Source organism: Rhinolophus ferrumequinum, chromosome 15, assembly GCF_004115265.2.
Source record: "Rhinolophus ferrumequinum isolate MPI-CBG mRhiFer1 chromosome 15, mRhiFer1_v1.p, whole genome shotgun sequence".
NCBI lineage: Eukaryota > Metazoa > Chordata > Mammalia > Chiroptera > Rhinolophidae > Rhinolophus > Rhinolophus ferrumequinum.
This window is the reverse complement of record NC_046298.1, coordinates 43,913,337-43,937,387: the sequence shown is the minus strand read 5'-3', so window position 1 is coordinate 43,937,387 and position 24,051 is coordinate 43,913,337. Positions and strand designations below refer to the sequence as shown.

At 50.9% G+C, this 24,051-nt stretch overlaps 2 protein-coding genes across 4 annotated transcripts; one reads left to right on the top strand and one right to left on the bottom strand.

Moving 5' to 3' along the window:
* Positions 1-17,350, top strand: TMEM143 (transmembrane protein 143). Of its 2 annotated transcripts, XM_033128863.1 has the most exons (8): positions 4-260; positions 600-807; positions 1,724-1,828; positions 8,340-8,534; positions 9,268-9,395; positions 10,345-10,624; positions 15,435-15,624; positions 16,272-17,350. In XM_033128863.1, the coding sequence occupies exons 1-8, from the start codon at positions 238-240 to the stop codon at positions 16,478-16,480; spliced, it is 1,338 nt and encodes a 445-aa protein (XP_032984754.1). In that variant the 5' UTR covers positions 4-237; the 3' UTR covers positions 16,481-17,350. The 2 variants fall into 2 exon arrangements, with proteins under 2 accessions (XP_032984755.1, XP_032984754.1); XM_033128864.1 differs by lacking the exon at positions 600-807 and having other exon boundaries at positions 1-260.
* An 850-nt stretch (positions 17,351-18,200) lies between these two features.
* On the bottom strand, positions 18,201-21,800 carry EMP3 (epithelial membrane protein 3). Of its 2 annotated transcripts, none has more exons than XM_033128865.1 (5): positions 21,651-21,800; positions 20,674-20,766; positions 20,330-20,432; positions 19,270-19,410; positions 18,201-18,454 (listed from the first exon to the last, which is right to left on the bottom strand). In XM_033128865.1, exons 2-5 carry the CDS (start codon positions 20,749-20,751, stop codon positions 18,285-18,287), a joined length of 492 nt encoding a protein of 163 aa, XP_032984756.1. In that variant the 5' UTR covers positions 20,752-20,766; positions 21,651-21,800; the 3' UTR covers positions 18,201-18,284. The 2 variants fall into 2 exon arrangements, with proteins under 2 accessions (XP_032984756.1, XP_032984757.1); XM_033128866.1 differs by having other exon boundaries at positions 20,674-20,867; positions 21,651-21,732.
* Between the last annotated feature and the right edge of the window lie 2,251 nt (positions 21,801-24,051).

Below are 24,051 nucleotides of genomic sequence, written 5' to 3'. Positions count from 1 at the left end.
TTCCCTTTGAAGCACTCGGAAAAAGAGACACTTCTGCTGCGCATGCGCTGCTCCCGAACAAGGCCCACGGTGGTGAAAGGCAAGCATATCGCGCGTGCGCAGTTGAGACATTAGAAGACTGACAAGTGATCGGAGACCCAGGTTTTGCGCATGCGTCTGTGCGCATTCCTCTTACTGTTGATTGAAGCCGATCCTTGAGGACCCAGGACGCCTTCCTGCACATGCGCAGGAGGCTCAATGACAGTCGAGCGTTGGTTAAGGTGAGGGAAGGGCGGAGGATTGCATGGCCGGGGGAGGGCGGCCCTGCACCCTCTATGTAGCCTTTCCGCGCATCTTCTATGCTCCTAAAATCCACCTCATCGCCTAGACCCCGCAGAAACCAGTTGTACCACTAAAAGGTGTCTGGGTCCTCAAAACGCCCCAGGAACTAAGACCTCTGACCCTTCCTTGGGGCCCAGATCAACTGAGCAGTGTGGGAGGGCTACGAGGCGGGCGGATGGGCTGTGCGCTCCGCCAGGGGTAGGGAGAGCGCCTGGAGGTTGGGATAGGGCGCTTTTCCTCCAGATGTCCTTTGACCCATGGTCATTTCCCTCGTTTAGGCTCCCGGGACAGGGGCTGGCCATGCTGCACGTGACCCGGGGGGTCTGGGGATCCAGGGTCCAAGTACGGGCCCTGTCGTCGCTGGCGGCTAAGATGGGGGTGTACCGCAAGATGTGGAACCCCACGGAGCCCCGCGACTGGGCCCAGCAGTACCGCGAGCGGTTCATCCCATTCTCCAAGGAGCAGCTGCTCCGTCTCCTGATACAGGTACCGCCCGTCCGTCTGGGTGCAAGCGCCTGGGGACTACGACTCCCGGTAGGCCTTGCGGCGGCAGGGCCCTACATGCTGTAGAAGGCTGCCCTGACCCCTCCTGGGAGTTGTAGTTCCGGTTCCCGTTGTAGTCCCAAGTGGGCGCGGAGTGAGTTAGAACGTAGGAAGACCTCTAAGATGCAGATGTAGCTGCAATTCCCAACTCTAGCTTGTTCTGGAGGCTTGAGCAAGCACTCTCTGGGGCATGTTTTTTCCTCTGCACAATGGGCATAATAATCCTCATCATTACTATTACTACTACCTAATAATAATTATTAATATACCTACAAAGCTATAATTATCATATTGTTTGATCTCTCCTATATGGAACTGGGCTAAGCGTTTTCCATGTATTATTGAATCATCAACAAATGAGGTCACTGAAGCAGGAGAAAGAAAGTGACAAGCATAAATAATTAGTTAAATATGTATGCTCTGGAGTCAGACAGGCCTGGATTGGAATCTCAGCTTCCCTTTATCTAGACATTGGGGCCCTCAGCAGGTGACTTCCTTGAGCCTCAGGTTCCCCTTCTGAAAAATGGGGGTTATAATTCCATTGGCCTCCTTGTATCTCTGGAGAATGATAGCATGCTGGTAAGTAGTGCGTGGCACACAGTAAGCATTGTGTGAATGTTGGTTAAGTGTCAAAGTGGGAACTTGAACCTCTAGCTCTTTCAGCCACCTGTTTTTCACTATACTGGGCTACCTCAGTTTCTTTGTCAATAAAATTAATGCCCAGCCCTTCTACAAAACAAAATAAAAAGATCAAACCCCCACAGCTCTGACTGTCTGTATGAGCTGCCAGGGACAGAATTCCTCCCCGTGAGGAAAGGGAAGGAGGCCTAAAGAGCAGTTTTGCTTCCTGAGGTAACAGGAATTCCACTCCAGTCCTGCGGAGAAGGAGGCTTTGGAGGAGTTCTCGGCCCACGTGGACTTCTGCACTTTGTTCCACTACCAGCACATCCTGGCCCGGCTGCAGGTGAGGACGGGGCCCCTCCAGTCTTGTCGTGCTTGTTTGCTAATCCATTCATTCAGCAAAACTTCTCTGAGCACCTGTATAGAGCTTGGCCCGGTTCTAAGTCCTGCAGATACAGCAGTGAATAGGATGGATGAAGCCAAGGCCTCTGGGAGGCAAGATTCCAGTTGGGGAAACAATCAATAAATATAAAATATGGTACCCAGGAGTGGCAAGTGCTATGAAGAACAATAAGTCAGAGATTGAAGCAGGATAGACAGGGATGAGATGGGGACTTCTTTTAGACAGAATGGTCAGAGAAGGCGTCTCTGACGAGAATGTGACAAGTGAGCTAAGATGTGAGTGAAGAGAGGGAACATGCCTGGTGTATGCCTGGGGGAGGATGTTCCAAGCAGAGGGAAAGCAAGTGCAAAGGCCCTGAAGTGAGAGAGGGCCTGGAGTGTTGTGACCACTGTAGCTGGAGAGGAGTGAGCAAGGGAGCGAGGGTGGGAGATGAGAGCAGAGAGAGAGTGGGGGAAATTGTGCCTGGCCTTGTGGCCTGTGTTGAGGACTTTATTTTTACTCTAAGTGAGCTGGGAGCCACAGGAAGACTCTGAGCAGAGGGACAGGAGCTGATTTAGTTGTTAAGAAGATCTTTCTAACTGCTGTGTAGGGAACACACTGTCAGAGGCAGAGATCTATTAGAGTCTATTATATTGGTCCAGGCAAGAGGTAATGGCAGCTCCTACAAGAGAAATAGCAGTGGAAGTGGTAAAAAGTGGTCAGACGCTGGTAATGGAAGGCACCAGCATTCCATCAGCTGTGCGGGCAGGGCCATGAGGGAAAGAGAAGAGTCAGGGGTGCCTCCAGCGGTTCTGGCCTGCTCCTCCAGAAGGATGGAGCTGCCATTTACTGAGATATGGAGGGTGGGGCAAGGGCAGGAGGCTGATCTGTGGGGAAGACAGACCTCAGTTTTGGACTTAGGAATTTGAGCTGCCCATCAGACAGCCAGGTAAAGAGATAGACTTGAATATGGGGTCTGGAGGTCAAGGGAGGAGTCTGGGCTGAGAAGCAATCCTGGGAGGATCTAAATGGTGCCAAATGGGACCATGAGGGGAATTAGCTGAACCCTGGGGTGTGCTGGCCTTGAGATCAGGAAGGGAAACTGGAACCTGGGAGGGGGACGGGCAAGGAGCCGCCAGAGAGAGAAGTGAAACCCCAGGAGAGAGTGGTATCAGAAGCCAAATTCTCAGCATTCTCCTCTCAGGGTCCTGCTTGTGTTGGGGGTCCCAAGACCACCTTCAGATTCATTGATTTTTCTAGAGGGACTGCCAGAGCTCAGAAAAGCTGTTATGCTTACAGTAGTAGTTTATTACAGTGAAAGGATAGGGATCAAAGTCGGCAAAGAAAAAAGGCAATGGGGCAGGGTCCAGGAGAGGCCAGGCGAGAGCTGCCAGTTGTTCTCTCCCAGTATTGTCACATGAATAGCACTTAATTCTCCCACCAGCGATATGTGACAACACGGAGTATTGCCAACCAGGGAAGCTCACCCAAGCTTTGTCCAGGGTTTTTATTGGAGGTTGGACACTTAGGCCTGGCCGACCACCTGCATGGTTGCTGTAGTTACTTAGTCTCCAGCCCCTCCGGAGGTCAGACTTATGGCCCAAGGCCCCCACCATCAATCACCTTGTTAGCATAGGCTATTCTATGTGTCCCAAGACCCCAGGAAAGCCAAGACACTCTTTATCAGGTAGGACATTCCAAAGGCTTAGAGGTTCTCTCCCAGGAACTGGGCAGGCGCTCGTCCTTTGTTTGAAATGCTCAGGGTTGAGACAGTCCAGGTCTGCTGAGTTAACCCTTCACCGCACACTGCCACGCCCTCCTACAGGGCTCCTTGCTTTGAATAGTAGCAACTGACAGTGGCTCCTCCCTCCTTGTTGCTGAGAGGCCACTCTGTGCTGGGCTCATTGACTCCTTCCTGAAGCACCGAGATGCAGCTGCCATGAGCCCATCTGCAGAGGCAGAAACCGAGGTTCTGAGGGGGCCCCAGATGTGACCAAAATTGCACAGTTCTCAGGTGGCAGAGCCAGGATTGGCGCCCCTGTCCACCTGCCTCCAAAATCTTCCCTGGGACACCCATGCTCTTTGGGGGCAGGGTTTTTTTTAAAGTTATTTAAAAAATGTTTATTATATAAACATTTAAATATATAGAAATGTAGAAAGAATAATCGGGGAAGATGCATATTTCCACTGAGGCAGGAGATTTTAAACTAAGGTGCTGAGTGGAAGCACCAGAGGCTGATGTGACATACTGGGTACCAATTGCTGATGACCTAAGTCCCTTGAGGAAGTGGCCTGGGGCAAGAAAAGAATTAGAATAGCCCTGATTCACTAGCGGCTTTGTTGTACACTAACCATGGAGGTGACCTTGGCAAGTGACCTTTCTCTGCTCCTCCTTTCCCTTATTCATGAATTTGCTCAGTAGATGTTTACTGAGCACCTACTGTGTCACCCAAATGGTTCCAGGTCCTGCAACACAGCAGTGAGTCTGACAGATGTGTGTGTCTGCCTCATGGGGTCACGTTCTAGAGGGAGACAGACTCTCAACAAGGTAAAGAAGGAAAATACATTAAGAAATGCTAACTGCTAAGGATAGCTTTGCCAGGTAAATACAGGATGCCTGGTTTATTCATTTGTGCTGCTGCCATAACAAATTACCATGGACTGGGTGGCTTAAAACAGCAGAAATTTATTCTCTCAGAGTTCAGAAGACCAGAAATCCGAAATCAAGGTGTGGGCAGGTGGTTTCTTCTGGATGCTCTGAGAAGGGGACTATCTCAGGCCTCTCTCCTGGCAATGGTGGCTGCTGGCAATCCTTGGTGTTCCCTGGCTTGTGGACACGTCCCTCCCATCTCCATCTCCATCTTCAGCCGCCTTCTCTGTGCCTCTGTGTGTCCTTTTCAGTCTTTTATACGGACACCCCCGTTGGATTGAGGGCTCACCCTTATCCAGGATGATTTCGATCCTTACCTTAATTACACCTGCAAAGACCCTATTTCCAAGTGAGATTCTGAGGTTCTGAGGGGACACGAAGTTTTTCGGGAACACTATTCAACCCTCTACATCCAGTTAAATTTGAATTTCACTTAAGCTACGACTAAGTATAGTAATGGCCCATGTAATATCATTCTCAAATACTGCATGGGACATACTTAAACTGAAAAATTATTTTTTGTTTATCTGCAAGTCAAATTTAACTTGGTGTCTTGTATTTTATTTTATTTTATTCTATTCTACTTTAGTTTTATTTTATTTTAGCCTAAATCTAGTAATCCTAATGACAGAGAAAAAGAAAGCAGAGGTGTTTTGCAATTTTAGGTAGGGTGGTCAGGGAAGGCCTATCCTGGCACTGTCTAATCAGGGTAGACCCTATCCATGTGTGGCTGTTTAAATGTTCAAGAGTTGAAATGAAATAAAAAGTTCTAATTCCATTCCCCAGTCACATTCACCATGTTTCAAGTGCTCAGTAGCCACCTGCGACCAGTGGCAACCTATTGGTGCAAGTCTAAATGTTTCCATCATTGCAGGAAGTTCTACTGGATAATGCTGCTTTATACCCTTTATTTCCATCGGAAAGGGTGTCCTGTAAATATACAGGTCTACAGCATCTACAGTGGTACCTCTTAGATCTGGCGCCTTTGTATAATGCACACCCTGCCCAACCACACAGGGTAGCGCTGCTCAGCCTAGGGAATGGAGGAAGGCTTTTAGAGAGCAATAAGGGAGCTGGAATACAATGGAGGAGTAGGACTTAAGTAGTGGAAAGGGGAGGAGGCAGAGAGAGGACCAGGGAGAGTCTCCTAACAACATGTACAAAGTCCCTGTGCCTGGAGGAATGAAAGCCAGTGTGGCTAGTGTAGAGTAACCAAGAGGGATTGTGGTGTCAGGCCCTGGGAGGGCTTGCAGGCCCCAGTGTGGAGCACAGTACTTCCTGTACTTTAGGAGCCCTGGAAGGGCTTTAGCAGGAGAGCGACATGGCTGGATGTGTAATTCCTGATATACCACTTCCTGGCCGTGTGACCATGGACAGTTACTTAACCTCTCTGTGCTTCAGTTTCCACATCTATAAATGAGGATAGCAACAGTACCATTCTCACATTGTGAGACCGTGTATGTAACCTGCTTCAAACAATGCCTGACACATAGTAAGTGCTACATAAATGTGTGCCTTTCTCATTTATTACTATTATTGTTACTGTTTGATGAGATCTCCCTGGCAGCTGTGTAGAGAACAGATTGATGGGAGAGGGGTGGGAAGGGATTTGGGGAGACCGTTGAGAAGGCTGTTGGACTCATCCAGGCATGAGGAGGCAATGGTGGTACGGATGGGGAGGAGAGAGCTGGCCGAAGTGGTGATCTGTTTTGGAGATGGAATCTGCAGGATTTGTTTTGCTAGGGGAGGGAGCAGCTCGGGTCATTTGCAACATCCAGGTTTCTGGCTTGAAGCCCTGAATGGATGTGAAGTTCCCAGAAAAGAATCTGGCTCTCAGTGGACGTTTGATGAATGCAGATTTCTCTCTCCTCCATCTCTGAGATTCCCTCACTCTCAAAGTGCAGCTCGTACGTGAAAGTGGAATTTCTCAAGGTCACTCCATGAGTCTCTTGTGGCCTGTGGGACCTGCTCTGTCAGCGAGGGCTGAAGGACTCGGGCACAGGCCTTCATTTTGGCCTCAGGTGCTGTCCTTGGCCAGCAGTCCCCAGCCCTGGGAGTTAGTTCAGAAGAGGATTAACCGGATTTGACTCTCCCCTGTGGCACCTGTCTTTTTGCTCAGTGACTGCTGAGTCCCTGGGCCTTCCCACTTCCAAACCCTTGCCCAGGCCATTCCTCCCACTTAGAGTACCCTCCCCTCTTTCCTTCCACTAATTCAAAGCCACACCTGGCCTGACCACGTTGTTCCTTAAGGCTGCCTCTCCTGAGAGAGACACATAGGGCGAGTTTATGGGGTGATTTCCCTCTGAGGTTTGTTCTTTGCTCTGGGACAGTCATCCGTCATCTTGAAACAATCTCTCCATGAGCAAAATAGGCCAGGCAACTGGAAGCTCATTCTTTCATTCACTCAACAATTTTTTGGGTGAGTGGGTACATAAAGTAAGGTGGACAAGACAGAGGCTAGTTCTTTAGGGACTTTGAAGGTTGTGGGAAGATTCTGGAATTTATTGCAGTAGGAAGCCATTGGAGGGATAGGATGTGGGATCTGTTTATAATCTATATAAGCTCTCTGTGACAGCTGTGTGAAGATTGGTTTGGAGGTGGTGAGAGTGGAAGCAGGCAGAACAAAACCCCAGTGCAATTGTTTAGAGGAAAGGCCAAGGTGGCTTAGATGAGAAGGTGGCAGTGGAGATGGAGGGGAAGATGGAGTCAAGAGCAATTCAGAGATGTAGCCGGTGAACTTGCTAGAGAACTGGATATGGGGGTGATAAGAAAGGAATCAGGATGCCTCTAAGGTTTCTGATCAGAGCCTCTGAAATGGATGGTGGTGCCATTTCCTGAAAGGAGAAGACTGGGAAGGGGGAGAAATGAAGCATCTTCCTTGGACCATGTTAGATACGAGGTACCATTAGACATCCAATTGGAGATGTCAAAGAGATCATCAGATATGAGTCTGGCAGTCAAGGGAGAGGCCAGGGATGGTTGAGGAGAATCGGTTTGAGACAGGAAATCCAGAATGGTGGTTTTCTTGGAAGGTTGGAGATGTGGAGCTGTGATCTGTGAGCTTGACATGTTGGATCTGAGGTGACGGTGATATCCAAAAAGTCAAGTAGAGAGTTTGTATTAGTTAGTATAGAGGCTTAGCTGCTGTAACAAGTAGACCCCACAACATGATGATTTAAAGGAGGTGGGGAATAATTTCTCTTTTCCTTAATATACCTGTGGTAAGTGGGCCAGGGTACATAGTTGGCCCTGTTCCACATGAGATTATACTGGGACCCAGGTTCCTTTCATCTTGTTGCCTCCCTTAGGGCATTGTCTTCATCTCTGTGTGGTCAAGACTGGGTTGTGGGTAGAACAGTGTTCTAAGCTGGCAGAACAAGGAAAGAGTGAAAGGTCCAGTGGGGCAAGAAGTGAGGGGGAAGGTGTACCCATCACTTCTATTTACATTCTGTGGATGAAACCTTAGTCTCCTGGCCATACCTTGCCTCGAGGGAGGCTGGGAAATGTGTAGTCTCTCAGGGCAGCCTGTGTCCTATTACTGGGAGAGAAGGGAGAATGGAAGCTTATAGACCGGAACTGGATATTAGGTTTGGGACTTGGAGGAGAGGTCTGGGCTGGAGATATGGATGGGTAGTTATCTGCAAGGCATGGGAATGGTGAGGCAATTTAGAGCAAATTTGAAGAAAGAAAAGGGAAGAGGGCCCAGAATTAAGCCTTGGGGTACCTATCATTTAAAGGATGGGGCCAGGAACATCCTGAAGTGTACCCACGATCCCGCATGCTGTGACCTAGGCTGAGTCTCCTCTCTGATTCTGTCCTCAGGCTTTGTATGACCCCATCAACCCTGACAGGGAGACCCTTGACCAGCCTTCGCTAACAGACCCTCAGCGTCTGTCCAATGAGCAGGAGGTGCTTCGAGCTCTGGAGCCCCTGCTGGCCCAGGCCAACTTCTCCCCACTTTCTGAGGACACCCTGGCCTACGCTCTGGTGGTCCACCACCCTCAGGATGAGGTGCAGGTACTGTCTTCCAAAGGAAAACCAACACTCCCAGGAGGCCTTGGGGTGGGGGTGGACCTTTGGGAGGCAGAGGATGCTGGGAGTTATAGTCCTGAACACCAGGCAGTAGCCCATGTGGTGCCTTTGGTAAATCAGAAAAAAGCACCTCTTTCTCAGGTCACCTCACTGCCATCTGTTGGAAAAGTATACTATATGGATCTTCTTAGGACTAGAGACTTTATTGTCATCTGCCAGATAATTGTAATAATAAATAATACAAAATGCTTATCCTTAAAGTGAACAAAATTATAATAAAATTACTAAAATCTTCCAAAGTTCCACATTTTTGTGATTTTAAGATGTACTTTTTTCCTAACGTCATTTTTTATTGTCTCTGAAATTAGGATATGACTTGTGAATGGTGGTGTGACATAGTTTAATTGGCAATATGTTTTCTCTTTTAGTTGCTTCATAAAATAATGGAGTGTCTTAAAATCAGTGGCATCATCGATTCTAGGAAATACGGTAGTCCAGATGCCTATCCTGTGAATGAATGGGCCATCTTAGATGGTGTGCCCTTGTGCAGTATACAACATGAACAACCATACGTGGTTGCCCTGCCCAGACACTGGGTGATGATAAGCCTGGGAGAGGGGGCCAAATCGCTGGGAGGAAAGACACCTGATTTTAGTATTCTGCACCCACACCCCAGCCCATGCTCAGCTGCCTCTGCATCCTTTGTCCCCCTTGGCAGGTGACAATAAATTTGGATCAGTATATCTACATACAGTTCTGGGCCCTGGGCCAGCGAGTTGGGCTGATGCCCCGTAAGTCCACCGTGGGCTCCAAGCGTGGCTTCTTCAAGTCTCCCCCTGCAGAGAGGTGAGGTGGCCTTTGTTCTCCAGGTGCAGCGAGAGGGAGCAAGGTTAGAGTCGAGAGGGGACTGACAGGTCAGTGTCTGGCTTTCGGTATCTGGGGCCCGGATGGGAAGTCAAGAAAGGGGGAGAGGTGAATTATCCAAATACTACCTTTTCTTCCCAAGGGAAAGTAAGAACTGTAATTCCCAGGGGAAGAGAAAGCGTAGGGACACTTCTCCCCATTTCCCAAATAAGGAAAACTGAGGCTCAGAGAGGGAAGGCCACATTCTAAAAAAGTGGCGCCGCTGGGATTCTGATGAATATTATATTTTTAACAGAGGATATTCAAATTCAGAGCAGGGTGAGGAGAGCCAGATCTTATCATTGTCGGCCAGTGGGCCTGTCAATTACCAATCTTTCTGGAAATTAATTTATCAAATGTAGTCACGAGTCCAAAAACAAAACAAAACAAAAATCAAAGACAAAGAACCCCTCATATTCCTTAAACCAGTAATTCCACTTCCAGGAATCCATTCCAAGGAGATATTTATACTTGCAGAGTGTGCGGCTAATTATCTCTCTCTCACACTGCACTATAAGCTTCACAGTGGCAGTGACTGCCTCATTTTGTTACCTCTCCAGAGCTTCATAGCACTCCCTGGCACCTAGCAGACACTCTAAAATATATGTAGAATTTGAATTTGAAAATTAACTAAACAAAAGAATTTTATTCCGCTCTCTTTTATCAAGTATATCAAATCAGAAGCAACCTGTGTCCAACAGTAGGGGATTGCATTATATAACTGATCCCATATTGTTGGGCACTTAGCCTATTTCTGATTTTCCTCCCACCATTGTTAAGTAGCTTTTAACATGACTGTGTGACTGCAGAGCCAAAAGAGAGTGTCCTGGGATTAGAGGGGGCTCCCTGGGGCAGTCCTGACCACCCTGGCCTCTCTGTCTCTATCCGTCAGGAGATACTTTAAGCGGGTCGTGCTAGCGGCCCGAACGAAACGGGGGCACCTGGTGCTGAAGAGCTTCAAGGACATACCGTTGGAAGGCCTGGAGCAGCTGCTGCCTGAGCTGAAGGTGCGCACGCCCACCCTGCAGCGCGCCGTGCTCAATGTCACCCTTGTGGTCTCAGGCGTGGCGTTCTTCGTCAACGTGGGCATGGTGGTGCTCTCAGACCTCAAGATGGCCACCTCCCTGCTGCTGCTGCTCTTTGCTGCCTTCATGGGCCTGCGGGCCTCCAAGGTACGTGGGCCACACACCATGCCTCCTGGGTCCCTGCTTCTTGGTGTTCAGCCAGAAGGTCAGGCTACCCTATTTTTTTCTTTATTGCATGCGTTATTCCTGCTTCATGCTGTGTTTTATTCCTTTCCTTTGTCCTTCCTACCTTTCGTGACTCCCTTCCTCCCTTCTTCTGTTTTCTTGCTTTCTTCATCCTACCTTCCCTTCTGGTTTCCCTCCCTCCGTCCATCCCTCCCTCGTTGTCTTCCGTCTTTACCTTATTTACTCAATACAATCTTGGGTGGGGTTTTGTGTGTGTGTGTGGGGGGGTGGGTTTCTTAATCTCTCTGTGCTTCATTGTCGTCATCTGGAAAATGGGGATAATAATGAGACCTGCCTCACTATTGTTGTGAGAATTAAATGAGTGAATCCACAGAGAGCACTGCACTGTGCCTGGCAAGTGGTAAGTGCTACTTGAGTGTTCACAGCCACTCACTGAGCTCCTGCTTTGAGAGGCACTTAGAGACCCGGTGAGGGATGTGTGTTTTAGAACCATCGCCTGCGTTAGAATCCAGCTCTACTGTCTTCTAACTGTGCAACCTTGAACAAGCCGTTTAACTTCTTGGTGCCTCAGCTCGCGCATCTGGAAAGTGGAGATGACAATATGACCTGATTCATAGGGTTGTTGTGGACTTTAAATGAATTAACACAATATGATGCTGAGAACAGAGCCTGACACATAGTCTGGATGGTACTATGTGAGGATTAGCTATTGCCATTATTATTATCATTACTACCTGGGCTGTTGTGCCCTGAGTCTGGGCTTCCCCATCCTGGCCAGGTGTCATTATTATCAGGGGAACGGTTCTATAAATGCAGCCTCCTGGGCTCCCACCCAAATGGACTGAATTGGAAACTCTGGGACTGGGGCCCAGGAAGCTGTTTTTAACAAGCTGCTTTCCTGATTCTGCGACATGTGCGTGTGGGGCCGCTTCTACAGTTGTGCAGATTGTTCACCATCCAAGGATTCGTGGCCGAGGGGACAGGTGAGGGCTGACACCCACCTTGTGCCTTGCTGACCCAGCCGTGTGCCCTGTTTCAAGGCTGAGTTGGCCTGGAGGGGCTGCCTTGTAATCATCCCCAGGGTTGGCACTGGCCCCGGGGTGTGGGCTGGCGTGAGGCGTCTGTTGTACCCAATCATTCACTCACTGGTTCATTGGTTTTCAAGCTGTTTTCAGCCATCCCAACGGGCTCTTAGGAAGGCTGGCAATAAATTCCGCAGATAACAGCCAGACTGTGCTGGCTGAGAGGAAAAAGGGCTGGGGAAGAGTACGGGGAGCAATTCCTGCCCAGAACCAGGGGTCATGCAGGATTGATGAAAGCTGAGGAAGGGGAGGATAGAGCCTGTTGGAGAAGGGTTTGGGCGAGGGGGCTGGGATCACAGGGCTGGGATCCGGGATGCGGGGTGGAGAAGTGAGGCCCCAGAGGGTGGCTGGCAAGGGCCTTGCACGCCAAGGTAGGGGCCCTGGGCTTTCTCCTCAGGACAGTAGGAGCTGTGGAAGGGTTGTAAGCATGGAGGGAGTGCACGACCCTCTGGCTCTGAAGGGCCCAGTTGAAAACCCAGTTCACTAGTTCATTTAGTGCATCCATTCGACATTTTCCCATGCCCCAGGCTGAGCCGCCCAGCCTTAAAGGTGCCCTCCCCCCAGCCTCAGTCCACCTGCCCCTCCCTGTGCATACTTGTTCCCTCCTGTGCATCACTGACTCCTAGATCTCCTCTCAGATACCTCTCCCAGACCCCAAGCCCCCGCCCCCACCTGCTCTCTGGACACACCCATGCCGTTTCTACACACACAGCATCCACACTGAGCTAAGCATCCATATTCCCCAAACCCCTTTCTCCTCCCGAGTTCCTGTGTTGGGACATGTGCTCAGATCAGACAGCTGGGAAGCTGGTCTTGCTGTAGGATGCACACCCCTCTTTCTTGGTTCTCAAAGACGTCATCCACTTCTGCGGTTTCCACGAGCAACTCTCCTCCATCTCCTAGACTGTGTTCAGTGCTCAGCCTGGAGCCGCCAAGCCGGCCAGGCGGAATGTAGTGTCTCCCCTACACCCACTCCTCCTCCTGGTTCTCCATCTATTCATGGCTGTCCCCTAGTCACTGGCTAGAACCTTGGAAGTTGCCCCTCGCCCTGCCCCCCAATCTGATCCGTCAGTCCCCAGCCCGTCCTTCTGAGTCTCTCTGCCATCTCCTCTGCTGTGTCCCAGCCCCAGCTCAGACCCGCTTCCCAACCTCCCAGCCCAGCCCTTATGGTCCCAGACTGGCCCTGCTCCTCTCCTGCTCACAACCTGGCATCAGAGCCCTTGCTTCTCCAGCCTCAGCAAACACAATTCTATGCTTCAGCTCCACCAAAATATACTGGTAATGCCTCCTCCCTCTGCGGCCCTTCCCTTCCCTCCCTTTGCATATGCTGTTCCTCCTACTGAAATGTCTTTCCCCCCTTATTGGGCTGACCAACCCCGCTCACCCCTTACCCTCAGCTCAGAGGCTCTGCTCCAGAAAGCCTTCCTGGATGTCTCAGGCTGGGATGGTGTGCCTGTGGGCCCCCGCCATACCCTGGTTCACTGTGGGCCCCTAGCCCAGCACTGAGTAGGCCGGGTGGCGGGCAGCCTGAGAAGGTTGATGAGCTGGCACCCCTGAGACACATCAGGGTGGTGCTGTCCTGGAGGGAGTGGTGTGGGGCACACGGAAAGACCTCCACATGCCTATTGAAGGTCACAGTGAGCACTTTTGGAATCCGAGGACACAGCTGCTCATCGGTGGGAAGTGATGTCCATCCTGAACCTTGACTATGAGGTAGTGTTTTTCTAGAATGGACCAGAGATGGCTGGGCTCGTTCCAAGGCGCAGAGGCCTGAGAGTGGGGTGTGCACAGGGTAATGTTCAGGGTTAATTGGTTCATTCAACATGGCTGCATTCAGAGGGGAGGAGTGGGATGTGAGTGGGAGGAATCCTTAGGGACCAGGCCATGCAGGGCCTCTGTGCCAGGCCAAGGAGCTCAGCCACTCTGAGGGCACTGGGGAGCCATGAGAGGATTCTGAGCAGGGGCGGAGCAGTGTCAGCTCGGGGGCTGTGAGAGGACAGACTGGAGCAGGGAGACTGAGCCGGGGATGAGGCTCGAGTGATGAACTAGGTAGGTTAGAGAGGAGGCACAGGGCAGAGACAGGGCAGGAGGATGGGGCTGAGGACTGACAGGCTGGTAAGGAGGGGGCGAGGATGGTGCCAGAGGTGTGACCTGTGACTGGGTAAATGATGGGGTTGCCCCAGATATGAACCCCAGGGGAGGAGGGAGGAGTGGGCGGGGGCGGGGGGATTAGGTGAGGGGAGACCCTGCACTCAGTGTGGGCTGTGGTGAGTGCTGAAGGGAACATGCAGGTGACAGGCAGTGAGCCCACTCCAGGGAGGTCTGATCTCATCTGTGTGTGTGGGAGTGGCATGACCTGCTCCTTTAACCTATGAGAACTCATTGCTATCAGCTTGGCAGAAAGAGCCAGAAAACTCAAATGTATTTTCATACCAGATGGTTCCTAACGCATGCAATTTCTGAATCTTGCCTTCAGCATAGAAATGGCGATTCGTTCCAACGTAGGGACATAAACCTGCTGTGCTGAGCATGTAAGAAGAGAGCACAGTCCACACACAGCCATGTCATTGGTACCGTGCAGGTCATTTCAGTGTTTTTCAGGTGTGTACTGACTTCAGAGGCAGTTCACCAACACTCTAAGGGCCGAAGATACTTGTATTTAAAAGGCCGGAGTGTGGACGAATGTTCAGTAGTAGCTGATATTTAAATGCTTGTCATGCCAGGCTCTGTGCCAAGGGTTTCATTAACCGTATATTGACTTCCTGAACACTTCCTGTCATCTACCTCCTTTCAGACGGCCCTACCCAAGGACTAGGTCTTAGAAACCTATTCATGGCCGGTAGGGGGCAGAGTTGGAACTGGTTCCCAGGCCTCGACGCTCCTTTTGAGCCCATTTTGTGAATGTAAGGAGGAATCCGGGCAGAGGATTTAGTATGAGCCCTAGGGGACACTGGTGGGCTCTAATTTCCCTCCTTAGGGACACCGAGTATGGGGAGAGAGGTCCAGGCCAGGAGAAGGCCAAGGGTGGGGAATGCGGCAGCGAGCAGACAGCTGGGTCCCAGACCCACCCTTCCCCTCCGTCTATCCTCAAAGCTGCTTTTGGAATATTTGTTGTTTAACACTTTTCTTTACAATTTAATATTTTAAACCATTTTTATTATTGAAAAGTTCAAACAAATGCAGAAATAGACTAGTATGATGAGCTCCCATGTGGCCTTGCATTCAGCGTCTACCGTTAGCAATAGTCAATTAGGTTCCACCTAAACACCTGGCTCTCTCACCGCTGGATTATTTTAAAGCAAATCTTAGACATATCACTCGCAAATACGTATCTAAAAGATAAAGACTTTTTCAAAAAGTCATTGTAACAAGAAGTAATAAGGCTAAACCTCGTATCGTCTGGAAATCCTTGAACAAAATACATTAATGTGTGGCTCAGATGAGCAAACCAGCACAGCAGTTGCAAAGTACTGTTGGTGGCCTTGGAGTCACTGGGGCGAGAGCGTGTGGGTTAAAAATACAAACAGCTGGGCCCCGGGCCTGGAGATCAGAACCAGAGGTCTGGGGAGGGCCCCGGATTCCGTGGGGAGGGCCGCACTGGTGTGAGTGACCAGGGAAACGTGTGTGTATGGGGTCCGAGCACGACCCTACCCCTCCTGGTCGCCAAGCTGCAGCTCTTCCGCCTGCAGATGTTCGGACAGCGGCGCAGCGTGCAGGCACTGGAGCTGGCGCACATGCTCTACTACCGCAGCACGTCCAACAACTCGGAGCTGCTCAGCGCCCTGGCGCTGCGTGCGCATGACGAGCATACGAAGGAAGCGCTGCTGGCGCACAGCTTCCTGGCCCGTAGGCCCTTGGGCGGGGACAGCGGGCCGGAAGGTAGGACCTGGCCCTGGGACCCCACCCATCCCATCTTGGCCTGATTCTGACGTGGCCCCACCCAGAACCCACTCTACACTGTTACTACAGGGTTGAGACTCCTCTTAGTCCCAAATGGCCCTGCCCCAGTAAGATAGCATCCCCGTGCTGCCTGCCCCCTACTCCCTGCTCCTACTGTGAACCTGACCGATTTCCGAGGTGACCCCGGCTCTCAGCTGCAGGGACCCCTGAACCCAGTTTACGATCTTGATAGAAGTGGTTTTTTCCTGCGGTGGTCTCCCTTTCCTGACCTCAGCCTCGGTAGGGGTCTTGGATCAGACAGACTCCTGTTGTGGCATGCCCCTCTTCATGCCCCACTCCCTGCCTGCTCCTTCCAATATGAGCCCACTTGCCCTACAAGAGACCCTTGTCCCTTCCCTGTGTAAGCCCCAGATAGTCCCTTACCAACGGGAGCCTTCACCCATCTCTGGCTTGTCTTCAGATGAGAACCCCAGAGCCGAGCCTCCCAGTCTTTTTCCCATTCCCCTCCTAGCCTTATTATACCCCTAGGCTTCTCCCAAACCCAGGCCCCTCATATTCCTTGCCCTGGCCCCTCCCAGTCCTTCCTAGTCCCTCTGACCTCACAACACCTGCCTCTCCCCCTGCAGAGACCTCTCAGTGGCTCCAGTCGGAGGTGGAGAACTGGCTCCTGGCCCAGTCAGGCTGTGACGTGGCCTTCAACGGAGCTCGGGCTCTGGGTCACCTGCAAGCCCTGACTTCCAGCAACGGGATGTACCCGCCCCCCGGGTTCCCCAAACTAGAGTCGTTGGCTACAGTTACTTTGCCCCAGGCCGCACCCAGGAGTGAAAACCCCTGACAGAAACCTCTCAACCCCCAGCCCCACCCAGCCACCTGGGTAGGAACTAAACTCCGCCTTCTCCATGACAAGCTGTCAATCACGGCTACGCTTTGCAGCTCCTCAATTTCCAATGACGGGCAGTCACATTATAGTGTATTCACAAAGCCGCCTATCAAGACAGCCTACACTTGCTAGCCCCACCCCTTTTGAACAGCTAGCCAGTCAAAGCTTTTTGGTTTTGCTTTATTTTCATTTCTGAGTCCCACCCCCCGCTGAACATCCAAACGTGGTTTGGCTGAGGAGGGAGTGTCAGCCAATCACAGCTGTTCAGCGCTACCAACCACCTGGCACAGTTGTTAAATTGTGCTCTCCTGAGGCTATATATCATTGTCTTTTTAGCCTGCTCCGGGCAAACTGCCCGTCATGTTCACCAAGGCAGAGCTCCAGCCTGCAGCCAATGAGAGCCGGTTAGCCCTGCTCTCTGGCAAACTGCCAATGAATTTCTGCGCATTCTCAGCTTTAGGTAGCCAGTTGTCGCTGCATAGAAGCAACTAATCAGAATTTCTAAGGGAAACTATCAATTACAGCTGCATGTAAGTCAGGCCATCTGGTGAACTACTGATCAGCTTGTTCGGGCTGAAGGGGTTGGGAGCCTTTTGCCAGGAAGGAAGTTGTGGGCCAGGAGGAACCAGAGACCATTCTCATCCCAAGATGCACTTCCACTTAGGTCCCAATAACCTCCGGTGCCTTCCCTGCCCAGGTCCCTTACCCTTTCTACAGAAACTACCTCGGTCTGGATCTTCCCTCCAGCAGTGGCCTGTGCAATATTTATTGGGCTATCAATTCCGCACTCCCCTCTCCCAAAGGAATAAATCACGGTTAATAAATCCGGATGAGTGGGATAGTTTGCAGGGGTTGGAGAGAAAAAGCAACAGAATTCTGGAAAGAAGAGACTCGATCTTGGGGGAATGCATTGGGGTAGGTCCCAGTCAGAAGAAGCTGTAATCCTAGAGAGAGACTGGCTGTGGATCACAGCAGAGGATCTTAGAAAGGACTTGATTGTTGAGGAGAGGCCCTGGTCCCCCAAAATACTGAGTCTTTTGAATATGGGAGGCCATGTGCAGTTGTGTTCACTGCACAAAGGCACACAGCGAGAGGATGAGTGAGTGTAAAATTCAGTTTCCCCTTCCCCATGTGTCCTAATGTGGGGCAGGGTAAGCCTGGAGGAGTGGGGTGGCATCTGATTCTTAGTAAGGTGTCATACTAGCTAGAGGCAGCATTTGGGGAGGAGGGGAAAGGAGGGGTTGGACTGTAATGAGGGAAGGAGACTGGGTTCTGAGAGGGAAATGGAAAGGTGTCTTCCCAGAGGGAGGGACAGAATGAAAAAAAAAGAGACCAACAATCTAGAACAACACACGCACACCCTGCTTGGTTGATGACCCTCGCACAAGGAGAGAGAGGACTGGAAACCAGGACTCCCGGTTCTTTTCCAGAAGTGCCTGAAAGTCTCCACTCTGGGGGAATCCTGATAATCGGTGGAAGGGCCTAGGGCCTCGGGTCTGTGTAAGGGAAAGGCGGCTTGGGACCCGTTTCGGGTTTAGCAGGGACTGGGGGCAGGGAGCTGGACATTCTGAGGGCGAAGCTGCTGCTGCTGGGGGCTGCCCCGGGTTCAGGAGAGATCAGGTGTGAGCAGTCTGGGTCCCTGGAGGAAGAAAGGAAGGAGGCAAAGGCAGAGCTGGCAGTTAAACAGTTTTATTTTCCGAAGGCGGGGTGAGGCAGAGAGTCCGGGAGCGGGCTGGAGCGGCACAGCGAGGCGCAGCGCTCACTCCCGCTTCCGCAGGTGAATGTAGATGACACCACTGGCCAGGGCGAGGGGGAAGGCCACCCAGGCTAGAGCGAAGCAGTAACCGAAGGTGCCCTTGGCCGCACGCTTCTCCAGGATGTCCTCCACGTGAATGGCGTAGATCAGCGCCCCGGTAAAAACCGTCAGGCCTGTGGGGAGACAGGAACCCCGTGTCACGTTGTAGCCTCAAGAACACTGCATTCCCCAGCAACCCATGGGGCCAATAAGCCGCCGGAGAGCGAGTGGGTAGCAGCGCTGCCTGCTGGGAGTCTTGGTTCGCTTACAGCGCGGTGCAACCTGGTTACTGCAGACTGGCTTTGGGCAATTTAATCTTCAGGTCCCCTTTACTCATCCACAAAAATGGGACGATAATATCTACTCATCCATCCGCCCACATAAGGAACATTTTTGAGTGTCTTTCTACAAGCCACGAACACAAAGAGTGAACTAATGTTAATAAAACAAGAGGGGGGCTTTGCAGGAACCTGGGAAGATAATGTTCCCCAAACTGAGGGCTATGATCAACTTAGCCCTTTGCACCTGAAGTCAAAAAATTGAAAAATACATAAAACTCCCAGAAGTGCAGTAGGTCCACCAGAAACAGCAGTTGGCTGCCATTATAAGACCACTACTACTATGATTTAGAGTTCTCACCTGGGTTATTGGCTACCTATACCCACCTCCCATTCCTGGGATTTATTTGCCCACACCACATTTCTCAGCCCTGGCTCCTTGAAGCCCCAAGTGCCAGCTCCCCCATGACTCAGAGATATACCATACAAACCATTTTTGAGTCACTGAAAACCACAACTCCCGTAAGTCCCTGGGAGGGAGACAGGTGCCAAGGAGATGGGAGGCTGCTGAGATTTCTTTTTTTTTTTTTACCAGACATCCATTCTCAGGGGCCCCGGCATCCTGACAGGCACCCCCCCCTTCCCTTCAATTCCCAGGGAACAGTGCTCACTGGTGCAAAGTTGGCAGAGGCCAGTGGCATAGAAGAGTCCTCCTCGCCGCATGGTGTAGAGTTGAAACATGAACAGGATGAAGGACAGACAGCAGAGGATAAGGGAAAGCACCATGAGGACTTGCACTGCCTTCAGCCAGCCTACAACAAGGAGGAGATAGAGGTGGAACTCACAGCAGGTTCAGATTTCCAGCTCCACCTGCTTATTCATCATTTGCACCCCCCACCCCCACCCCTGCACACACCGCCATTTAGAGCCATACAAGTTTGGATACTTAGTATCACGTTTATTGACCTTGATACCTGTAACTGCTAAATTCCCTTATCAGTTCTAGAAGTGTCTTTGTAGATTTTTTAGGATTTTCTACATAAACCCACTGGGAATAGAGACTTTTTTTTTTTTTTTACACTTCTTCCTTTTCCATCCTTATGCCATTTATTTATTTTTCTTGCCTTGTTGCATTGGCTACCTCCAGTACAACACGGAATAGAAGTGGTGAGAACAGAAATTGTTGTTTCACTCTTAGGGGAAAAGCATTTCATGTTTCACCTTCTCCCACTCAGACATTTCGATGGACGCAACTCCTCCCCTCTAGAACTCAGATGCATCTGTCACCCTCACCCCTCCTTTAGAACCTTGAAAGGATTCAACCCCATCTCTTTAGAAATTCAATGTGATTCCAGCCCCACCCCCTTGGAACTTGGACAACTTGGTCGCAGTCTTTCATTCGGAACACCAGTTCTATCTCCTTAGAACTTTGGACACATAATCCTATCTTCTCAGAATCTTGGGAGCTTTCTCCTCATTCCTTAAGCCTATAGAATGTGGCCTCCACTCTTTCTGGACCATAAGGGAGGAGGGCTTTTAGCTCATACTCTTTAGAATAGGAGCATATTGCTGCCCACCACCAAGATAGGTGGGTCATACATCAGTCCTACTCACTCAGCATTGAGACCCAGATCTGCCAACTCAAACCTTGGCAGAGTCCCAATCCTTGGTCCCAGGAGGAGACTTGGGGTTACCCCTCCCCTTTGCAGACCAGTCCCCAATGCCCCTCACCATTCTCGCTGACATTAATGCAGGTCCACGTTTTGTTGTCATTGGTCCACATGCAGTCATACCAGAGATTCAGGGACTCCTTCCCTGGGAGGGTCCACCAGGACTGGCATGGACAGAGAAACGGGTAGGGATATGAGAGGAAAGTGGGAGTGGTCAGGGAGTCTGTGGGAAGGGTGAGGAAAAGGGTTTAGCAGGAAAGGGGGAGGAGGTCAGGGCATCAGAGGCAGAGCTGAGAGGGGTAGATGGCAGGGGAAAGGGGTCGGGCTGGAGTGACTTTAGAGGAGGGGCGTGTGGGGAGTCTGCAGGAGAGCGGAGGCCCTGTTGCTGCTGCTCCATGGGCTTACCTTGTCCAAAGTGGCCACGAAAAGCAGGATGAGAATGAGGATGTGAAGGGCAGAGACCACCAGCAGGAGGAGTGACATGGCTGCAGTGGAAGCCTGGGGTAGGGGACATCAGGATATGGTCGTTTCAAGAGGTTGGCACAGGGGCAGGTGAGATGCCCGAATCCTCTTGGAGAATGGGGGCTGAGTCCAGACTCCTGGGTTGGAGGGAGGAGGGGGCTGAGGGCCCGGACTCCTGAATTCCCCAGGGGCTGGAGAGGGTCAGGGATGGACTCTTGGGTCCAGGAATGAGTAGGACTAGCAATGTCTCAGAGGACTAGCATCTCCTCAGAGTCCTATCCCTGGGTGCATATGGATCAGGCTCTGAAAATTCAAGTGGACACCCCTCCAGATTCATCAGAAGCTAAGGGCTGTCCCCAGAGACAGGCATCCTTGACTCACCCCACCCCTCTCCTAGGGTGAGGGGGGGTGAGGAAGATGGGGTGAGTCATTGGTGACTCATCCCACTCTTGACTCCAAGTACCAGGGAAACCCCAGCCCCTGGCTGCCCACGAGATCCCCACCCCACCCTGCTGCCAGACTTGTGCCTGCTGGGCACCTTGTGGCAAAAATGGATGAGATGCCTGTTGGGAGGAGAGAGGCCTGAGAAGGAGCCAGCCTCCTACTACCCTTCAGTGAACAGAAGGGGAAGGGGCCTGGAGGTTCCCCAGACTTCGGGTGTTCTCATGCAAAGCCCTGATCTCCGGGTTCTCAAGGGAGAGTGGACAGCTGTGGGGGAAAACTACAGGATATTTTCAGGTGGAGGGCTCTGTTGGGAACCCCCAAACTTTGCCGGGCCCCACCCCTTCCTGAATCCCCACCCAAGTGCTAAGAGATCACTTCTGAAATTACAAGGATTTCCATAGGGGTGTCCTTCCCAAACAGCTGCACTCCCAAGTAAATAAAGAAATCCCAGTTCGGATAACGGACTGGAAACTTACCGAGAGCAGCGGAAAAAGTCAGAGTTGGAGTCTGTTCCTCGCTTGGGCCTCCGTGCCCCGCCCTTCTCCTCCCTCCTTCCACCCTCTCGAGGCCCCCGCCTCCCTCGCTGCCTTCCTCCCTCCCGCACTCTCCTCTCTGGCCCTCTCAGTCCTTCTCCCTTCCAATCCTGGAACCCTTTCTCTCTTTCTCTTTCTCCCTCTCCCTCTCTTTCTCCCTCTCCCTCTCCCTCTCCCTCTCTTTCTCCCTCTCCTTCTCCCTCTCCCTTTCCTTCTCCCTCTCTCTCTCCCTTCCCCTCTCCCCCTCTTCCCCTTCCACCCTTTTCTCTCCCTCCCTCCCTCTCTCCCTTCCTTCCTCTCTCTTTCTTCTACCTCTTGTCTCTCTCTCCTGTCCTATTCCCCTGTCTTTCACTCTTCTCACTTTCCTGGTTTTTCTTCCTCTGTTCCTCTGAATATATACTGACCCTTTTATACCCACCCTCACCGCACCCAGCTGAGGTCTGCAGCTAGAGGGAGGGCCCAGGCACTTGGGTTCTTCATTCTTTGAGCCCCCGCCCACTGCCCCCAGACACGTATCGTTTCTGCGTTTTCCTCCCAGGGTTGAGATGAGAAGTCCTTGGAGGGAACAGAGCAGAGCAGTACCCTGGGGTGGGGCAAGCATCGGGGTGGGAGGGTCCAAGTCTCAGGCCTCTGCTCTGGGTCTTGTCCTGGGACCTGGGGTCTGATGTCTGCATTCCTTGATGGGGTTTAGGACTGGATACTCAGGGATGAGAGTCTGAGGGAGGAGGCCAGATTCCTGCCATGTGGAGTAGGCTGAAGACTGGTGAAATTGGTACCATGGTGGGTGTCAGTGGATGGGAAATGGGGAAGTGTGAACTCTAAAGGGGGCAGGAGGTGGAAGTTAAGAATCCCAGCGCCAGTATTTCCTGCCCTGGGAACCTTGACCAATTCTGTCAACTTACTGAGCCTCAGTTTCCTAATTTGTGAGGTGGGTATAATAATACGAATAATGACAATATACTAATACTGATAATAATAAGTCTGATACTTATTCTAAATGAATAAGGTAATACCAGTACATTAACACACTTAACACATTCAGTTCTTTCTTCATCAGACATTTATTGAACATCTATTAAATAGGAGTTAATAATAAAGAAAACAGAATGTGACCCTACTGTTACTGTGGAGCTTACCTACCTAGTAGAGGGAGACAGAATAAAGAGAAAACATATCAATGAAGAAGACAAATTTCAGATAGCGATAAGGGCCTTGAAAGAAACAAAACAGAGTGACAGAGATAGTGAGTGTGTGTGTGTGGAACCTACTTTAAACGGAGTAGTCAGACTAGGCCTCTCAGAGGAGTGATATCTGAGCTGAGACCTGAAGACAGGGAAGAGGAACCTCGTGCAAAGGCTCTTGAGAACAAACTCAGGTTGTTTGGAGAGCAGACAGAAGGGCCAGTGTGGCTGGAATACAGGGAGTTAGAAGGAGTGGAAGGAAGGGAAATCAAAGAGGGCCCTTGAAGACTAGGGGAGGAGTTTGGACTAATTTATTCTAAGTGCAGTGGGAAGCCATTGGAAGGTTTTAAACAGAAGTACAGTACCAGGGATCTAATGTTAACTATTATTATTGTCAATTTGGGGGTTATTGAATTAGGGTGGGGGGTGATGACTAGTATGTACCTGGGTTTCTTGGAAGAGCTGAATGCTGGTGAATAGTGAGGGACAGGGGACCAGGTGTCTGGGGTCCTGATATGGAATCTGAGAGCTGGCAGACTAAAATTCTGGGTCCCTGCAAAGGAAGGGAACTGGACCATGGCAAGTCTGGGTATCTGATGGTCCCAGAGCTGGGGGCGGGAGAATGGTTGGTTATGTGGATTCCCAGAGGGGGTGAGGAATAGGCAGTTTAGTGACTGGGTGGGTACTTACGAAGACCAGAAAGCTGGGGTACCTATAGCACAAAAGCTAGAGACACACTGGCTGGATTCAAATCCAAGCTGCTTTACTCTGATTTGGGGCAAGTTACTAATAATCTCTCTATGGTTCATTTTCTCTATCTGTAAAATAGGGATAATAATAGTGAACGCATCAGGGAAGTTGAGTAGTGCCTCGTACAGCGTAAGCACTGCTGTATGTGCTAGTTATACTAGGCATTGGGGCCCTGGGTGGGTTCTGTACTGGGGGACCCTAGATTAAGGTCTCTAGGATTTGGGGAAGGGGCAAATTCTTCGGTCCATTGGGTCCCAAGACTAAAAAGTTGGGAGTACAAAATGAGAGTCCCTGTTTTGGGGAGTATGTGGGTAGTCACAAACTTAAGTCTTTGAGCAGGACAGAAGCTGGGGGTCTAGACTCAGAACCCCAAGGAAGATAGAAAGTCTGGGTCACAGAAGGAAAAACTAGGG

Coding starts and splice junctions, on each gene's coding strand:
- TMEM143 (XM_033128863.1), top strand. CDS start 238: ATGACAGTCGAGCGTTGGTTAAG. Junction 261..599: donor ACAGTCGAGCGTTGGTTAAG/GTGAGGGAAGGG, acceptor TCCCTCGTTTAG/GCTCCCGGGACAGGGGCTGG. Junction 10,625..15,434: donor TGGGCCTGCGGGCCTCCAAG/GTACGTGGGCCA, acceptor TTCCGCCTGCAG/ATGTTCGGACAGCGGCGCAG.
- EMP3 (XM_033128865.1), bottom strand. CDS start 20,751: ATGTCACTCCTCCTGCTGGTGGTCTCTGCCCTTCACATCCTCATTCTC. Junction 20,433..20,673: donor TCGTGGCCACTTTGGACAAG/GTAAGCCCATGG, acceptor TGTCCATGCCAG/TCCTGGTGGACCCTCCCAGG. Junction 18,455..19,269: donor CCTCTGCCAACTTTGCACCA/GTGAGCACTGTT, acceptor GTCTCCCCACAG/GCCTGACGGTTTTTACCGGG.